Genomic DNA, 19,132 nt, shown 5'->3' on the forward strand with positions numbered 1-19,132 from the left:
TCTTATTCTTGCCTTTCTTCTTACCCACCTTGGATGTTCTCTCCCCTTTCCCTAACACGAACTCTTTGCCTTCCAACATTTTCAAAACTGTAGTTCCACTCATTTTTTCAGGTGAAAGTCCAGTCTCTACCAAGCCATCAAATTGCATCCTTTGCCTTCGGTATTTGTGATTTATTGGCAGCCAGCGACGATGTCCCATATAGCACATCTTTTTACCTTTCTTCAGGTGAAATGATTTTGTAGCTGGACCACAAGAAGGACATGCATATCTACCGCTCGTGGTCCATCCATATAGGTAAGCTAGTGCAGGAAAATCATTTATAGTCCACAATAATGCAGCTCGAAGAGTAAAATTCTTTTCTGAGGAGGCATCTGGTGTTCTATCTATTCCCGCCCACAGAAGTAATAGTTCATCGATAAGGGGCTGCAAATATACATCTACATCATTACCTAGAGAATTTGGTCTAGGTATGATCATTGACAAAATTAAAGATGTTTGCTTCATGCAGATCCAAGGTGGAAGGTTGTAGGGAACAAGCATTACTGGCCATGTACTGTGCTTTAAATTCTTGTTCCCAAAAGGATTAAATCCATCACTAGCTAGACCAAGGCGTACATTACGAGCATCTTCTTTAAAGTCAGGATATCTACGATCAAAGTCTTTCCAAGCATCACCATCTGCTGGGTGGCGTAGTTTTCCATCCTTTGTTCGCCCCTCGTCATGCCAACGCATGTCATCTGAAGTTTTGGTAGATGAAAATAACCTTTGGATCCTAGGAATCAATGGAAAGTAACGCAACACTTTGGCTGGTTTCCTTTTCCCCTTAGATTTCACTACAGAGGCATTTGAATCCTTCTTATCAACTTTCCAACGAGAGCTCTCACACATGTGACAAAAATCTTGTTTGGCAAAATCACCTCGAAAAAGAATGCAATCTTTGGGGCAAGAATGGATTCTCTCATAATCAAGACCTAAGTCACGGATGATTTTCTTCGCTTCATAGTATGTCTTGGGTAGATTAGCTCCAGGAATACCAGATAGCAGATCCATTAGTCCTGTAAATGATTCTTGTGACCAACCATGTAAGCACTTCAAGTGATATAAGTGGACTAAAAATGACAGCCTAGAATATTTACACCCAGAAGAAAATATTCTTGCATCTGCATCCTTCAATAAGCTTGCATATATATTCTGTTGCCTCCCCAAAGTATCTCCTTCTGCTAGATTCACATTATCCTCAGTGGCATTATGTTCCACATCTACAGATCCAGACTAAATATCATCTGCTTCAGCACCAATTATACTTGCAGCCCTTCCAAATGCAGCCTGCAAGAGTTCTTGCATGTCATCCAATCTTCCATCCTGGCGGTCTCGTATTGGACCTGAATTAGTCAAATTTGCACTGATATTTGGTACATCAGCAAGTTCTATAGATGGCCTGTCATATTTTTCACCATGATGAACCCAGATAGTATAACCTTTAATAATACCATCACATCTCGGATGTGTCCTGACCTCATCACAGCTGTGGTTGTATCTATTTTTGTAGTTTATGCATGGACAAAGTATCTCGCTACCTTGTGGAAGGTCCTGGTAAGCAAATGCTAAAAACTTCTCAACACCATTTTTGTATGCAGTGTCCAATCTTGATTCTTTCATCCAACTTCGATCCATCAATCTTTATATTATGACCTATTAAAGTTGAATAAAACTCGTAAGAATTTATCCAAACCAGTTTAATTTATCTATCCAAATCCTTACTAGCAATCTGTCAACAACTCCAATCGAAACACAAATTTACCAGAGGGACAGAGAAGGCAGTCAGCAGCACCTCAGCGGTCACTGGTCAGCCGGTTAGCCGCTCAGAGCCTTGGACAGTCGGACCTCAGCAAGCGACGCTCGAGCCTCAGCAAGCCTCAGCTGCTGGTGGGCCTAAACCGTGACAACACCTAATCCTGTTCCGCGGTACCTGTTCCGCGGTTCGCCTAACAGACAAGGATACGCTCAATTGCACAAGGATACGCTCCATTTTATAACCAACTGGTGGTTCATCTGGGGAGGAGAGAGCGGTTTCCGAGTCATCACATAGGTCCGATTCCCTCGATTCGCCGGCGGCGCCACAGCAAGGTGATGCCTCCTCCTTCCTCTTCCCCAATTAGTTCCGTGTTTTTGTGTATGGTGCCGTCAGGGAGGGTGCCGATGGGGCGGTCCTAGCGGTTTCCGTGTTTCCGTGTATGATCTCCGTCGCGAACTTGCCCCACGGCCGCTGCCTCACCCTGCGGTAGTGCTTCCCCCTGGACACCGCCGCCGAGGCCTCCTCCACGCTCTCGGGCGTCATCGCCGCCTCGGTCGGCTTCTCAGGCCCCTCCGCGAGAAGGAAGACACCAAGGAAGGGATTGGATCCGCGCTCGTAGGGGGAGTCCAGGAACGCCAGGGGTCGATCCTGCCCCGGACGTCGAGCAGGAGGCCCCTGAGGCTCGCCACGTGGTCCTGCAACCGCCGCATGAGCCGTCGTCCTCCCCGTCGCTGCCCAGGACCTCCGCGACACACAGATTTCTTCATCCCACACGAGCCGTCTTCCTCTGTGATGCTCTATTTCGGCACTTTATTCCTTTAATGTACATACCATTTATAAATATTTGCTGATTGCTAGGGTTGCTGTGTTGGGTCCCCGATCCCGGCGACCGACTTCTCAGAAAGCAGCGGCGGCGAATGGCGCGTTGTGCTCCTGAAAAACCCTCAGGTATGGATTCTTAGATTTGGGGAAAAAGCACTTTGCTGCTGCGCAACTGCCGCAGCTATTTCTGCACTCTATTCCTTTATTAAAGTAGTGGGGATTACATGGTCAGTATATCGACAAGTTGATCATCAGTCCCCACATGATCTACACTTACCATACCTTGTTCGATGCAATCTCGAATGTAATCGTAACGAGTATCAATGTGCTTGCTTCTATCGTGAAACACCGGGTTCTTGCTCAGTTCTATTGCTGACTGATTGTCAATAAATAAACTGAACTTCTGCATATTTTCCTTTAATATATCTGCTAGTAGCATACTCAGCCACACTCCCTGACATACACCCAGAGCAGCAGCTACATATTCTGCCTCGCAAGACGTTAGAGCAACTACTCTTTGCTTCTGCGACGACCAGGTTATTGGATTCAGACCCAGAAAGAACAGGATACCTGAGGTACTCTTTCTATGCACAAGATCACCTGAACAATCACTATCGGTGTACCCCAGCAGTGACAGACCAACTCCACCACCTCTCTTATATTTGACTCCAAAATTGACTGTTCCAGCAACATACCTGATAATCCTTTTCACTGCACCCCAGTGATCTTTGTTTGGAGCTTCCATAAATCTACTAACAAGGCCAACCGAGAAGGTCAAATCTGGTCTTGTGTTCACTAAATACCTCAGACTACCAATAATGCTTCTGTATCTAGTCTGTTCAAAATCAGTTCCTTTTTGAGCAGTTGTCAGTTTTACTCGCTGTTCCATAGGTGTATCTGTAGGATTGCACCCTGTCATTCGACATTGATCCACAATCTTTGCTGCATAGGAACTCTGACAGATAGTTATTTCATTCTTCGACTGTCTGACCTCCATACCTAGGTAGTAGCTGAGCAAGCCCAGATCACTCATACTGAAAGTATGCATCATTTGATGTTTGAAGTGTGTGATGTCAGACACTGATGGTCCACAAATGATGAGATCATTAACATAAACTCCTACCACCAGCAAAGAAAACCCTGACCCCTTCCTATAGACAGCATGTTCCACCTTGCACTTCTCAAACCCGAGGGAAATAAGCTCTGAATCAAGTCGAGCATTCCAAGCCCTTGGTGCTTGTTTCAAACCATATAGAGCCTTATTCAGTTTCAGAACCTTTCTAACTTTTGTTGGATCTTGGAAACCTGGTGGTTGTCTGACATATACTCCTTCTTACAGATTACCATTCAAAAAGGCTGATTTCACATCCATATGGTGCACCTGCCAGTTTTCTTGTGCTGCTAATGCTAATAACACTCTGACAGTCTCTAGTCTAGCTACTGGTGCAAAAACTTCATCATAGTCCACACCTTCTTTATGAGCATAACCTTTTGCAACAAGCCTGGCCTTGTGTTTAACAACATTTCCTGCTGCATCTTCCTTAAGTTTGAAAAACCACTTCAAACCTATAGCCTTTTGACCTCTTGGTAAATCAGACCAAAACCAAGTGTTATTGGATTCTATAGCTTGCAGTTCAGCTTGCATAGCTTCTCTCCACTCCTGACTCTTCAAGGCATTTTCAATGGTCACTGGTTCATCTACAGATAGCATACAAACACCACTGTATTCATAGTCAAGAATTTCTTCAGTGTTTTCAAACAAGTCAGTCAAGGTCCTATATTTTACAGGAACCATGCCTGAGTTTTCTGAACTCGATGATTGTGGAATGTTGTTTGCACCAAATATTGGACCTGTATTCTGTCCTTGTGAGGTTGAGGCTACAACTGGAGTCTGTGAGTTTAAAGGTGTCATAGGTTATTGTGGATGTGGTGATAGTGGAAGTGATCCACCACCCCCAGAATTTTCACTCACATCTCCTGTACCCGCTGGAATACCCATTTGCTGACTAGGTACAGTAAACTGAAACGGTGTGATTGAAATATCTGTGTCTATTTCAGTCGACTGAAAACAACTGTCACTGTTCCAGTTCCATGCCACATCCTCTTCAAACTTCACATCTCTACTTATGTATAATCTCTCAGTTGTAGGATCAACCATTCTGTAACCCTTTGTGCCTGATTCATATCCTAGCAGAACCATTTTAGTAGACCTGTCTGACAGCTTGTCGACTCCAGGACCTACCTTCTTGACATGACCTATGCATCCAAAAGTTCTGAGATGACACACTTGTGGTTTACTGCCATGCCATGCCTCATATGGAGTTTTCCCTTGCACACTTCTTGTAGGTGATCTGTTCAGCAAATACACAGCCGTAGAGACTGCTTCTCCCCAATATCTTGGAGGGACACCTTTACTCTTTAACAAACATCTTGCCATTTCAACTACTGACTGGTTTCTTCTCTCTACAACACCATTCTGTTGAGGGGAATAGGGAGCAGTTGTGTAGTGTTTTATCCCTTGATCACTGCAGAAAATAGAAAACTGGCTTGAGTTGAATTAACCTCCTCTGTCAGTTCCCAATGCTTGTAATCTACCTTCCTGATCAACCTCAGCCCTTTCCTTGATCCTTTTTAGACAAACCAGTGCTTCATCTTTGGTTCTCAACAGTTCTACCCACATATTTCGGCTGAAGTCATCAACTACCAACAGAAAATAGTTCTTTCCTCCAGCTGTTGATGGTTTGACTTGGCCACAGAGATCTGCATGGAACAAATCCAGTCCCTTTTTAGCTCTAAAAGCTGACTGTTTTAGAAAAGGAGTACGGTGTTGTTTTCCCAAGGTGCAACCATCACATACTTGCTCAACTCGATCTACTACAGGCATACCTTCAACCAACTGTTTCTTGCCCATTTCTCGAAGAGCTCTAAAGTTGAGATGCCCATATCTGGCATGCCACTTCAATGCTATATCATTCAGCTTATGCATTAGACAGACTGGTGGTGTCACTCCTAACTTGATGATGTAGAGCCTGTTGCTAGTGCGAGGTGCACTAATTAACAGATTGTGTTCTGGATCAAACACCTTTAACCAACCATCAAATAGCCTAATATCACACCCAGCCTCTTCTAGTTGACCAAGACTGACAATGTTACTCTTCAGCTTTGGAATATAATAAACACTAGTCAGTACTTTGTGTTGATCATGTCGACCTTGAATCACAATAGACCCAAGTCCACAGATTTCTACTGTAGATCCATCTCCGAATCTCACAGAACCCCGAAACTTCTCATCAAGGTGTGTCAATGTAGACCTTGTACCAGTCATGTGATTACTGGCTCCTGTGTCCAGTACCCATTCCTCCTGTGAACACACCAACGACACTACTTTCTCCTCAGAGAGATGAACATACTGGGAAGACATAGTTTCTATTGTTTCTACTTCAGCTAACAAAAGAGCCCCTTGCTCTTCGCCTGCAACAGCCACATTTGCTTCTGGCTGTTTCTGTTCTTTCTTCTCTCTTTTCTAACTAGCTATCCACTAAAGAAAACAACAAGAATAAAAAGCTAGCTATCCAACGAGATTAATACTAACTAGTGAATCTTATTCAGACTAACATGCTGTCCATATGATTTGCTACTGCCACCTGCAATTTCTGCCTGTTCTGAAGGCTGTATTGAACCTGTACATAATCTGATATGTGTTTGTCTATTTTGTTTATGAAAATTATAGAATGAAATGTTTGTTTCTTGCCTAAATTTTGGATAATGAAATTCCTAATTTCTAATCTTAGCTCTTAACTGAGAATGCAATTTCACAAGGCAACTAACATGCTCATCTTTTATTTTCTTGATCTCCTATATGTAATAAGCAGAATCAATCATGACAAGAGGACTTTGAAGATTAAAGAATTTGAACATTGGTGGAGATGGTGCAGAAGCTGCTCAGGAGGAGCACGAAAATGTGGCAGATAATGAGAACAATGAAAGTTTACAGTCCCCTCCTAATGTTGATGGTTTATTAGTCCGCCTGCCACACCAACCTCGAAGTCCAATTAAGATCATATGTAAGTTTCAGGTTTGTTCTTGTATATCTTGGTACAATGTGAAATCTTACATTTTCATATATGCAGGGCCAAATGGAGAGGTTAGACAAATTATAGGGGAATTCACACTTTCAAATTTACTAGCATTACAAGGAGGAAAGGTAATTGTAGATACAGATGAAAATGGTGTCCCAAATGAAAGGTCAGCCTCCATCCTTGGGCAACACCTTGGCCATGTAGCAGAAAGCCCAACCTTAGCCCCTTTAGACATCCCAAGATTTGACAATACCAGGTTTAATTCACACAAGGAACAAATAATAAAGGATGTTGAGGTAATTTTTTGTTATCGGTGCAAGCATGTACCTTCATTTTTTATATGTACTAACATTTACCTTCCTGTATGTAGCTAAAGTTTGCCTTCCCAAGGCAAACCATACATCTTACAAGGGACTGGATCCTAAGGACAGTTAATAATAGGTGGCGAGCGTACAACTCTAAGTTGAAGAAACAATACTTCAATCGTGACGAGAGAACTCTAGAAGAAATCCTAAGAGAGAAGCCACTAACGACTAATGAACATCAATGGAGATCTCTAGTTGGAATTTGGTGCCAAGAGCAACATAAGGTGCCATCTATTTACTCAACACGTTTATATCAATTTTTAATCAAGGAATGTTACATTATTGCTTAATCATTGCCTGTCTTTGTAGAAATTATGTTCCACAAACTCTCGTTGTGCAAAAGAACAGAAGACTGCACACACATGTGGGAGAAAAGCCTTGCTAGATTAAAAAAAGAGATGGTGATAAATATTCATCCATATTTGTTAAATTTCACTATCATCTATCTCAGGATTGAAATGATAGCCAAATAACTCAATTATGCAGGAAACCAGAACTAAACGAAAGGTTCATAGGATAGAACTATGGGAGGCAGCTCATAAAAAGAAGAATTGTAGATACACAACAGAAAAGGCAGAGACACTGATGGTACGTACATTTTCTGGTATAAATGATTTATGCTTGATCTAAAAATCAGCTTATAGTTCCTTAACCTTCCTATATACTTGTTTCAATAGGCTGCATCTTATGAGGAATTTAAAAAAAGGCGAGGGAACAACAATGGTAATCATCTTTCATCTAAAGATTACAATGAAGTGTTCAATGATATTGTTGCCAAGGATTTCAAAGCACGTGGGTACTATGATGATAAGTACTGGAGTCAAGTACAAGCTTTTCAAGGTTTACCGTTTGTTATTCAAACGGAGGAAGAAAGAATGTACCAAGAGAAAGTAAATGAAATTGACAATAAAATGGAATCCGTGAGTGGTCTCATGAAGCATTGGTTTACTTTTATGTCAAAAAAGTATCCAGAAGATTTAACCCCAGAGATGAGAGAAGCTTTACAAAATGAAGTAAGCTTGCATTCAACCATGGCCCCCTCCCTCTCTAGAATAAGAGCATATTTTTAACAGTATGTTGGTTCAAATATTTCAGGGTGGTGATAGTTATGACCAATGCACTGAAGATGACAAATCTGAAAATTATGCTGCCAAAGATACGAGTAGCATCCAAGAAGATTCAAATGCTGACGTGACCTCTCGAACAAATGAAGTGCATGTATACTTCCTTTATTTCAATTATTAAATATCATTAGCTACTATATAATAATATTCAAACTCTTGCTAATGGCTTGTAGAACATGGTTCATGTCGAGCAGCAGCAACAACAATCTGTCCATAGAAGTCTTGGACGAACTCATGTTCATACATCTACACCACATGAGCAAACACCTTCAAAGGTATGTTAGAAAGGCCTAGTCAATTACCAATGCACATGTATCTTGTATTTTTTGTATTTTGTTACCTGCTTCAAAGTTGTTATTTTGCAAATTTGAACACTTGTAGTTGGATATAGATTGTTCTTGCAGAATAGAAGAGATATAAAGGATTTTCATGTGAGATAAATTTGCAAAGTTTCTTTTCACGTGTTGATTTATTGCTCTTTGATTCTGTGTAGTTTTTTAAGAAGAAGTACTGAAGTAGCATGTACTCTGCTTTCATTCAGTTGTTAATCCGTCTCATTTAGCCTACATAAACTTAAGTGAAAAGCATTAAAAACTCCCTTTTAGTTTAGTTGCCTAATTAATTAGCTTTCTTTTGCAACTCTAGGGTTCAGTAATTGGTTCCTGTTCGTCTACATTCCCTGTTAAAATCTAATATTTATAATTTTTTTCTATAATAATTGAGTGAAACTATGCCTGTAGGAGGCACAACTTGATGACAATGTAGTCACAGATTTTCCAAGTGATCCTATATTGCACAACATGGTATGTCTAAGCTAATTGTATTATTGTTTCATTAAAATATAAAGCATAATTTGATTAAGTGATGCTATGATTTGATGTTTATTATAGAGAACTCGAAGGGTTCAAGCTGCCAGCATGGGCATATCAGAATCAGTATGTGGTTTTATTTGCCTTATTTCTTTCCAATTATGACGTTGTTTTACCAAAAGATCATATGTTCATGTTTTGTAATTTGTAGAGACAAAAGCAAGTCTACCTTATTTCACTGATAAACAAAGGCAGAGTTGTGGCCAAAGGGAAGTTAGTGACTACAGATAGCCAAAGAGAAATATTAGGAGCAAAGCTTGGACCAGAATATTGTGGGGTTCTTGTTGAAGGCCTTGAAAATATTGAACTTGGCAATATTATATATGAGGAGGTACCTAGACCATCTAATCAGATTCGTACACTAATTGATGCTATTGGCTATGTTATTCCTTGGCCAATTACACATGTAAGTTTCTTTTTTATTTGAAATAGTACATGTGTCCCCATAACAACTTCAAATTGAGTTATTGATCTAACACATGCTTCATAGGTGAAGCAAGCTAGAAGCTCATCTTGTACCCGCAACAAGTTGGTACCTGCAGCACGTGGACAAAGCTAGATGGCGTGGACAAAGCTAGATGGGAAGCCTAGTATAATTGCAAAGTGAATCAGTTAGATTCTAGTAGTTACTAAAATTTTTAAGTGATATTTGTATGATATTGCCACTTTGGCTTTGCTTCTTTGTGAACACAATTGGCAGTTACTGAACATGGTTGCTATCGAGTTAGTTAGCTTCTTGATATTTTGCCAAGGCCAAAAGCAATATTATTGAGGGTTTATAATTTGATTTTTTTAACATTCATCTCGATGCACATTTATATATATAAATATATAAATGAAAACATCTTTTTTTTGGCACGTAATAAAGTGTTATAGTATAACGTGTCTATATTATTACAAACAAATATAGATGTATGTACAAAATCGTTTCTACAGGTCTTAATACACACTTTGACGTTACTATATAACGTATTGATATGCGTAGGCACACAATACAAACGTGGCTATATTATTGTTTCTACTTTTGTTAACACGCGTTTTGGCATTACTATAAAATGTGTCACTCGCTAGTTCAGCTGACACGTCACCTTTCCACATCACCTGCCACGTCATTTTTCCACAATCACCTGCCATGTCACCTATCCACATCACCTGCCATGTCATCATTCGTGTCACCTACTATATCGTCTCTATACTCCTTAATGCGCAATAAAGCGTCACTATAAAATGTGACTATAGTAATACACATGAATTATGAATGTATCTATAATATCGTATCTATATTTTTTCGCACATAATGAAATGTTACTATATGACGTAACAACAATAATAGACACATGTTATATGCGCATCTATAAAAGCGTATCAATGTGTCTAAACATGCATCTAACGTGTCTATGAAACATCTATTCATCTAATATACACGCTTACGATAATCGTTTCTACAAAGTCTGATACGGTCCATACGAAGACGCTTCTAACACGTTTTTGGAAAGCGTGCGTACATTCATATAGAGACGAATTAAAGCGTGCCTATTGTCCAAAAAAGCATAGCTACAAGGGGGTTTTCTAGTAGTGTTTCTGCCGAGTGCACGAACTGCACTACCAGACCAAGGCTAGAGGAGATGGTCTTCATGAAAATTTTGGCTGCTACAACTTTGCTTATCGCAAGACTACCAAGTTTCCAGTGATCAGCTACCGAAGCAAATGGCCAGCTAGATGGAAATCTGAGTGGTTCTACGTCAGAGTTGATGAAGATGAAGATAAGTTGGTCCAAAGTCCGTTAGAATTGATGTTCAGAGAGACCCGACCCCCATGCAACATGTTACCAGGGAAGTCCAAGTCAAATTGCTCTAGAGACTTGGTGCAAGAATTTCTGGCCTTCAGAGTATTTCTGACTTTAAAGGAGTAGGAAATGCCGAAGCTAGAGGGGAAAAAGAAGAAAGGAGAACTTGTTCGGTTGCCCTACCATTTCAAATTCAAGAAACTTTTCAAAGTACCTGCCAAGAGTGGCTGGACACAATTGAAGTAATGTGTAATGAAATACTCGAAAATTATTCTAAAAAAGAAGACCAATTGATGACTGCGGCCTTCGGCACCCATCTAAAGCGAAGGCTAAACCACGTAATGGATGCCCTGGGTTTTGAATATCTTGACTACGAGCGGCTAGATAAGGGTGCTGAAGGCCAAAAGAGAAAAAGAGTAGCTGATGTTCTAAACAAAGATGATGAAGAACAATCGAAAAAGAAAAAGTCGGAGTGTGAGCCGAAAGCAGGTGTTTCGAAGAAGAGAAAAGCTTCGACTCCAAAACAAAAAGCAATTGACGAAGAAGAAGGAACTCCTGCAACACCCTCTACTACCGAAGTAGAGGAAAATTTAAAGGTAATGACTGAATCTTTGCCTGTCAAGCTAAGTCCACTGGGGCCACAACTGACAAAGCTTTTTCAGAAGGAAAAGGAGCCCGCGAAATCGAAGGAAGCAGCTAGAGCAAAAAAGCAAAGAATCATCATGGTGACAGATGTCATTGAAAAGACACCACCAGGAGCTTCAGCTCCAAAGGCGCCAGCTGCTAAAAGTTCGATAGCTACTGAAGCTGCACCTTCGGAGGCCACAGATGCCAAAGCTACTAGATCCGAAGATATTAATTTAGAAAGCATGGTTGTTGATATAGATAAAATTCTGCTAGACATGGCCACAGAAGAAGCTGCTGGGGCCACCGAAGAAGCTTTGGCCCTAGAACCCGAGAAAAAGAAGAAAATTGTCGAAGAAACATCGAGAGATGAAATTTTCAATTTTCAAAACTTGATTGGACAAGAACTGACAAAAGCCAAAAAAGAAGAACTAAAAGAGTATGCCATATCTTGCGGCTATCGGCCAGGGGCAATTCTCTTCGGGGGTGTTGATGACGAGAAGCTAGGCTGCATCCGGGATCAGGCCGGAGCAAAGGTTATCGGTACCCTATCAAAGAGTATCGGTTTCCCAAAGCTCGAAGCCGATATTAGCCGCTACCGACGACAGCATATTGTCGGTAGTTTGTTTTATTCCAATTTCAAGGTAAACAATTTCTCTCTAACTTTTTATTTTTCATAACAAAAATGTTTTCTAACGAAGGTTGTTCGTGTACAGAGTATGCTACTGAGCAAAGTTTTGAAGATGCAACAGGATCTAGAGGATAAAAAGCACGAGGTTATAATTGAGAACTTAGAAAATAAAATAAAAGAACAATCAGCCGCTTTTGAGAAGAAAGAGTTCGAACTCCAGACAACTGAAGGCTTATTAGCAGAAGCCGAAGCTAAAATAACAGAACTGAATACGAAGCTTCTCTGCCAGTCAGAAAGTTTTGAACAGGAAAAGCTGAAGCTTAATGAAAAACTTGAGGCCGAAGTCCAGAAGGGTTTAGATTTGAAAAATCATTGATAAGCCTTCAAAACAAATGTTTGGAATTCAGCAATCAATGTGTTCAAGGGCTGAAGAAGGTATTTTATTCGGTCGGGGCCAGTAGTGAAAAATTTACTCCTTCAGCTGAAGATCTACCAGGAGCCTTCGAACACATCGAAGGTGAGATTGATGACCTCGATGATGTTATTGCTGGACACGGTGACTTCTGTGCCCTGGTAGCTTCTCGGGGCACCGCTGCTGCGTTCCTGAAATCTGGCTGTGAGCACGTAAAAATCATCAACAGACCCAATTTCAGCCTATCACCAGCAGTTCTGGATGATATTCCCAGCCTCGCCCGAAGCATTGGGAAAAAATTTATAAAGGTGGTATGGACAAAGGGTGGGCGAGAGAAAGCTGGCGACGAAGCTCGGAGTCATCTTAAACCGGTAGCAAAATCGTACCTTCGTGCTTACCTCTTCCTTCGAAATTGAATTTTGCTTATAATACTTTAATTCGTGTAGGATGATGAAGCCGAAACTAAAGCTTGAAGAGTAAGAAGATGACGCCGAAGCTTTTATTGGATGGCAATGCTGAAGCTGAAGCTCAATGAATATTGATGAAGCATAGATGAATGTCTGTAGAAGAGATTCTAAAAACTTTCTATAATAACTTTTACAAATGTAATTAAATTGTATTTTGTGAACTATGTCCATACCTTGTAATATATTCTTACCTTTCCGTCAATGTCTAGAGTGCTTTGGCGTGGACAAAATTATCATTTTTGAGCCGAAGGCGAAAAAACACCTTCCCTTCTTTTCGTATGTAGCGAAGCAAAAAACTGCTGCTTTCTTTTGCCGAAGCATGATCTTTAGAGACGAAGCGATTGCTTGTGTTATGATGATAATGATCCTACGTATGTCTAAATGAATGTTTATGAATGCAAATGCTATGATGTGATGTATCGTGCAAATGAATGTCCAGACACATATCCGAAGCCATAACCATAGTCTCTGTTCCCTTAGGAATAGACACAGTCTCTTTGCCGTTTATTTTTCGGCTTCACCGTTTACTTTTCGGTGTATCAGCGCTGACTTTTCGCTGTAAGCCTCCCTTAGGAGCTTCTTCTCCTTTTACTTCGGCAGAATCAGCGTTTATTTTTCGCTGTAAGCCTCCCTTAGGAGCTTCTTTGCCTTTTACTTCGGCGGAATCAGCGTTTATTTTTTGCTGTAAGCTCTGCATTCCCTTAGGAACGACTTTTGAGCAGGAAACTTACGCTGCGCTCCCTTAGGAACGGCTTTTTTGTACCTTCATCGTGCTCTGCATCCCCTTAGGGACGTCTTTTGAGCTTCTCCCTGTTTTCTTTTCTTTTTCCTTTGCACTCGATGGTGCGTGCTCAGCTTTTACATTTACATCTTTGGGGGATATTGCTCTTATAGAGCTGAAATAAGAAAAAGAGAAATTACATGCTATGGCCCCATTAAAAACCTTTCTCTCCCTTTGGAAAGGAAAAGGGTGCCATAGGAAAGAACAGAAAAAATTACATCAAGCTAGACATAATATCGCCGAAGCTCATCCGCATTCCATGATCTAGGAATGTCGTTGCCGTCCATATCCTTCAATCTATAAGAACCGGGTCTTGACGAAGATACTACCAGAAAAGGTCCTTCCCATTTCAGCTGTAGCTTGCCTACTGTATCTGGGTTGGCCACTCTCCGAAGCACCAAATGTCCTGGCTTAATGTTCTTTAGCCGAACCTTTCTATCACGCCATTTTATTGTTTTGGCTTGATATTTGTTGATGTTTTCCACAGCCTGAAGCCTGATCCCTTCTATAGCATCTTTCTCCACTGAGTAATCAGCTTCGTCTTCTGCCGAAGCCACTGTTCTTATTGATCCCGCTTTCGCTTCTTCTGGAGTTATTGCTTCGTCACCAAATAATAACTTGAATGGTGTAAAGCCTGTTGACCTTGATGCTGTTGTATTGTGGCTCCACACCACTTTAATTAATTCATCTGGCCATTTTCCTCTGGGTTGGTTGAAGATTAATTTCATTATTCCCATCATTATGATGCCGTTAGCTCTTTCGACAAGTCCATTTGACTCTGGATGCCTAACCGATGCAAAATGGATCTTCGTGCCAATTTGTCCACAGAACTCTTTAAAAGCTTCGGTATCAAACTGTGTTCCGTTATCCACAGTAATGGCCTTCGGCACTCCGAAGCGACAAATAATATTCTGCCAGAAAAATTTCTGAATGGTAACCGAAGTTATTGTGGCTAAAGGCTTCGCCTCAATCCACTTAGATAAATATTCTACTGTCACCACAACATATTTTAAATTTCCTTGTGCTGGTGGTAGCGGGCCTAACAAATCAAGGCCCCACCTTTGCAATGGCCAAGTTGGTTGTATTAACTGAGTCATAGACGAAGGCTGTTTTTGATCTCTTGCGCATTTCTAACAGCCTTCGCATTTTTGAACTAATTCTGCTGCATCCGAAGCTGCCTTCGGCCAATAAAATCCTTGACGAAAAACTTTTCCTAGCAAGGGCCTAGATCCAATGTGAGATCCACACAGGCCTGCGTGTATTTCCTTCATCAATTCTATACCTTCAGCTCTGGATAAACATTTGAGCAATGGAGAACAAACTCCATGCTTGTATAGCTCCCCCTCTATTATGACATATGGTCGGGCTCTTGCCTCTATTCTCTTATTATAAGCTTCATCATCTGAAAGGAAATTACCCTGGAGGAAAGACATAATCTCAGTTCTCCAATCTTCACTATGAACAGGAGATATATTGAGCACTGCTCTTTCAAGAAGTTCCACCGAAGGTGCTTTTATTGTTTCAAAAAATACTTCCGAAGGTAAGGGCAGCCCCTGTGCCGCTGACTTGGCTAGCAAATCAGCATGTTCATTTTCTCCTCGAGGAATATTCTTGACAAAAAACCCTTCAAAGGAAGCTTCAATCCTTTGGACCGTGTCCAAGTATTTCTCGAGCTTCGGGTCTCTTGCTTTACAACTCTTGTCAACATGACCAGAAATAACTTGGGAATCGGTTTTAAGAACCGCCCTTCTAATCCCCATTGCCTTTAACTTCCAAAGCCCCAAAAGCAAAGCTTTGTACTCAACTATATTATTTGTGTAGCTAAAATCAAGTTTCACTGCGTAACAAGTTCTAACTTTGGAAGGTGCAACTAACACAGCAGCTGCTCCTGCCCTGAAGGTTCCCCAAGAACCGTCGCAGAATACTGTCCAAGCTTCGGCATCTTTAGTTGTTTCTTCTCCCTGAGCCCCTGGCATCCAATCAGCGATGAAGTCTGTTAACGCCTGGGACTGTATTGAGGATCTATGCACATAATCAATGCTGAACTCATTGAGTTCCACAACCCACTTTCCAATTCTTCCAGTAGCTTCTCTATTTCTCATGATGTCCTTCAAAGGTTGTGACGAAGGAACAATTATATGATATGCTTGAAAGTAATGTCGAAGCTTCCTGGAGGCCATTAAGACAACATATAACACCTTCTCCAATTTTGTATAGTTCTTCTTTGATAAACTGAGGACTTCGGAGACGAAGTATATCGGGGCTTGCCTTTTGGTTTGTCCCTCAAGCTTTTCTTAGACAAGTGCCGCACTCACTGCTGAGTGCGAAGCTGCCACATACAACAACAGAGGAGCCCCTGGCGCTAGTGGAGTTAGCGTTGTTAGATCTATCAGATACTGCTTCAGCTCTTCGAAGGCTTTTTGCTGAGCTGATCCCCATTGTAAGACTTCGGCTGACTTCAACACTTCAAAGAATGGTAAATTTCTCTCTGCTGATCTAGATATGAATCGATTCAGAGATGCCAGTCTTCCTGTCAGCCATTGAGCCCCCTTCTTTGTGCTTGGCGGCTCCATCCGAAGAATAGCTTCAATTTTATTTGGATTAGCTTCGATTCCTTTTGTTGAAACCAGACAACCAAGGAATTTTCCCTTCTTCACTCCGAAGACACACTTCTCTGGATTTAGCTTCAGACCAGCTTGTCTAAAATTAGCGAATGTCTCCTGCAGATCAGCAATGTGATTTTCTTGCTTCGTGCTTTTTACTATAATGTCATCAACATAGGTTAACACATTTCTGCCTATCTGAGAATGAAGAACCTTCGCTGTCATTCTGCTGAAGCTTCCTCCAGCATTCTTGAGCCCCTCAGGCATCCGAAGATAACAATATGTTCCACTAGGGGTTATGAAGCTAGTTTTTGACTCATCCTCTTTCTTCATCCAAATTTGATGATAGCCTGAATAACAATCTAGCAGACTCATAAGCTCTGACGAAGCTGCTGCATCTATTAGAGAATCGATCCTTGGTAATGGAAACTCATCCTTCGGACAAGCCTTGTTGAGATCAGTAAAATCAATACACATCCTCCATTTACCATTGGCCTTTTTCACCATAACAGTGTTGGCTAGCCATTCTGGGTATTTCACTTCTCTAATGACTCGAGTGCTAAGAAGTCTTTTCACTTCATTCCGAGCACCTTCGGCTTTGTCATCAGACATTTTCCGAAGCCTCTGCTTTCTGGGTCTGAAGGATGGATCAACATTGAGCGAGTGTTCAATGACATCCCTGTTAACACCACAGAGATCATTGGCTGACCATGCAAAGACATCTTTGTTGTTGAACAAAAACCTTATTAGGGTTGTCTCCTGTTCTTCAGACAATCGAGATCCCAGCAGCACCTTCTGCTCTGCAATATCTTCACATAAAAGCATGGGCTTCGGCTGATCGGCCGAAGCAGCCTTCTCCCTTCTGTACTTGTACTGCTCACAAGCTTCAGCTCCATCTATACTATGGATTGCCTTTGAATCTGTCCAGTTCCCTTCAGCCTTTCTGGCAGCTTCCTGACTCCCATGAATAGCAATAGGTCCTTGATCCGAAGGTATCTTCTTTCAAAGATATGCTGGATGAAGAATTGCTTCGAAAGCATTGAGTGTTCCACGACCAATGATTGCATTGTAGGGGTACTCCATGTCGACAATATCAAACACAACTTGCTCAGTTCTGGTGTTGTTAACAAATCCGAAGGTCACTGGCATCGTGATCTTGCCTAGTGCTACAATCTGTCTTCCTCCGAAGCCGCATAGAGGGTGTGTAGCATCATGAATCTTATCTTCTGGCTCTTGCATTTGTCTGAAGGCCTTAGCAAATATAATATCCGCTGCACTGCCTGTATCAACCAGAACATTGTGGACCAAAAACCCTTTGATAACACAAGAAATAACCATAGCATCATTGTGAGGGTAATCTTTGAGCTGAAGGTCCTCTTGGGAGAAGGTAATTGGGATGTGAGACCATCTTGACTTGATGAAGGGTCCCTGCACACCGACATGCTGTACCCTTCTCTGTGCCTCCTTCTTCTGCTTCTTGTTGGCCAGTTCTGAGCACGATCCACCTGTTATCGGGAGCACCAGCTTCGTAGCCGAAGCAGCTCCAGCTTGGTTGTTGAACGAAGCCATTAGCTCAGAAAGTGGAAGTGAGTTCACCGGAGGTGGGCGCCAATGTTGGGGACTTGTTCTCAAATGCTATGAATTAAGAACAATGCAACATAAAAATGTTAAATGTTAATGCCCTTCGTCCACTGAAGCATTATCTCCCCAAGGATTTAATGAACTTCGGACGAAGGTCGCAGGTAAAATATCATGAAGGTCATACCTTCGTGATTAGGCTTATACAACAATGTAAAATGAAGCATAAGGTGTAAAACATATGTTAGAAACAGATAACATTATTCATATATTTCATTATATGGATCTGAATATTAAAACATGATATTTGGGTACGTTTATACCTTCTCCTCGACGAAAAACAATAATTCCAGTTTGATGCGTCAGCAATTACCAGATTGTGTGAACAATATAGGGGTAATGTTCATCTATTTATAGGCACAGGACACAACCTATGTGAAATTACATTTATGCCCTTTATAATCAATTACAATACTGACACAAAACATCATGGGTCATTGAGTCATTTGATCTTTAGGTCGGTTCGCCCCCTTCGTATTGAGACTTGTCACTGTGCTGAAGCTCTATCGGTGATAACTTCGGCGCTGCTCTTGAAAGGATCTTGCCGAAGGTGTTTTCCTCTTTTAGGATCTTCGGCTACGAAGCATACCCCCAACAGAATATATGAGAATCAAACTAGAGCTTGATTGATCTTAGCAGTTATATCTAGATGACATTCAAGCAAGGTTCACAATATTGAAGAAATGATTCTCTCAATGGATGCTCAATAGGATGTGACTCAAGAATGGCTTGATAGGGTGAAGATAACAAGGAAAGGGCTTCGAGGAACTAAGCGAAGGTGAAGGCCAAGCGACGGCTTGTAGACCGAGGTACCATGGCTAAGGTGAAGAAGAGAGTACTTGCACTAAGTCGATGAACTAATTAGCTATGAAGAGTTACAACATGTTGATGCATCAGTAAGGTGTCTTGAAGCCATGATTTGAACTCATATATGGTGAAATGGCACAAGTCACAGGCTCGATTTGTGTTTGCTTCAAAAGGTGAGACAAAGATGTTTGTGATCCTTATGAAGCAACACCATGGAGAAATCACACTTGAGACACCAACGACTCAAGGAGTTTACTTAATTATATTTTATCTAACTTGAGTATAGGAATCGTCGTACTATCAAGGGGGATCCATAAAGAAGGTTGGT

At 41.3% G+C, this 19,132-nt stretch overlaps 1 protein-coding gene across 1 annotated transcript; it reads left to right on the forward strand.

Annotated features, from left to right (window-relative positions):
• Positions 1-8,490: 8,490 nt before the first annotated feature.
• Positions 8,491-9,765, forward strand: LOC103651754 (uncharacterized). Its single transcript, XM_035966555.1, has 5 exons — positions 8,491-8,505; positions 8,927-8,989; positions 9,077-9,121; positions 9,207-9,461; positions 9,546-9,765. The coding sequence occupies exons 1-5, from the start codon at positions 8,491-8,493 to the stop codon at positions 9,612-9,614; spliced, it is 447 nt and encodes a 148-aa protein (XP_035822448.1). The 3' UTR covers positions 9,615-9,765.
• Positions 9,766-19,132: the final 9,367 nt, after the last annotated feature.

The sequence above is a fragment of the Zea mays genome, chromosome 3 (assembly GCF_902167145.1).
Source record: "Zea mays cultivar B73 chromosome 3, Zm-B73-REFERENCE-NAM-5.0, whole genome shotgun sequence".
Classification (NCBI taxonomy): Eukaryota; Viridiplantae; Streptophyta; class Magnoliopsida; order Poales; family Poaceae; genus Zea; species Zea mays.

Coding starts and splice junctions, on each gene's coding strand:
- LOC103651754 (XM_035966555.1), top strand. Junction 8,990..9,076: donor ATCCTATATTGCACAACATG/GTATGTCTAAGC, acceptor TGTTTATTATAG/AGAACTCGAAGGGTTCAAGC. Junction 9,122..9,206: donor GCATGGGCATATCAGAATCA/GTATGTGGTTTT, acceptor TGTAATTTGTAG/AGACAAAAGCAAGTCTACCT.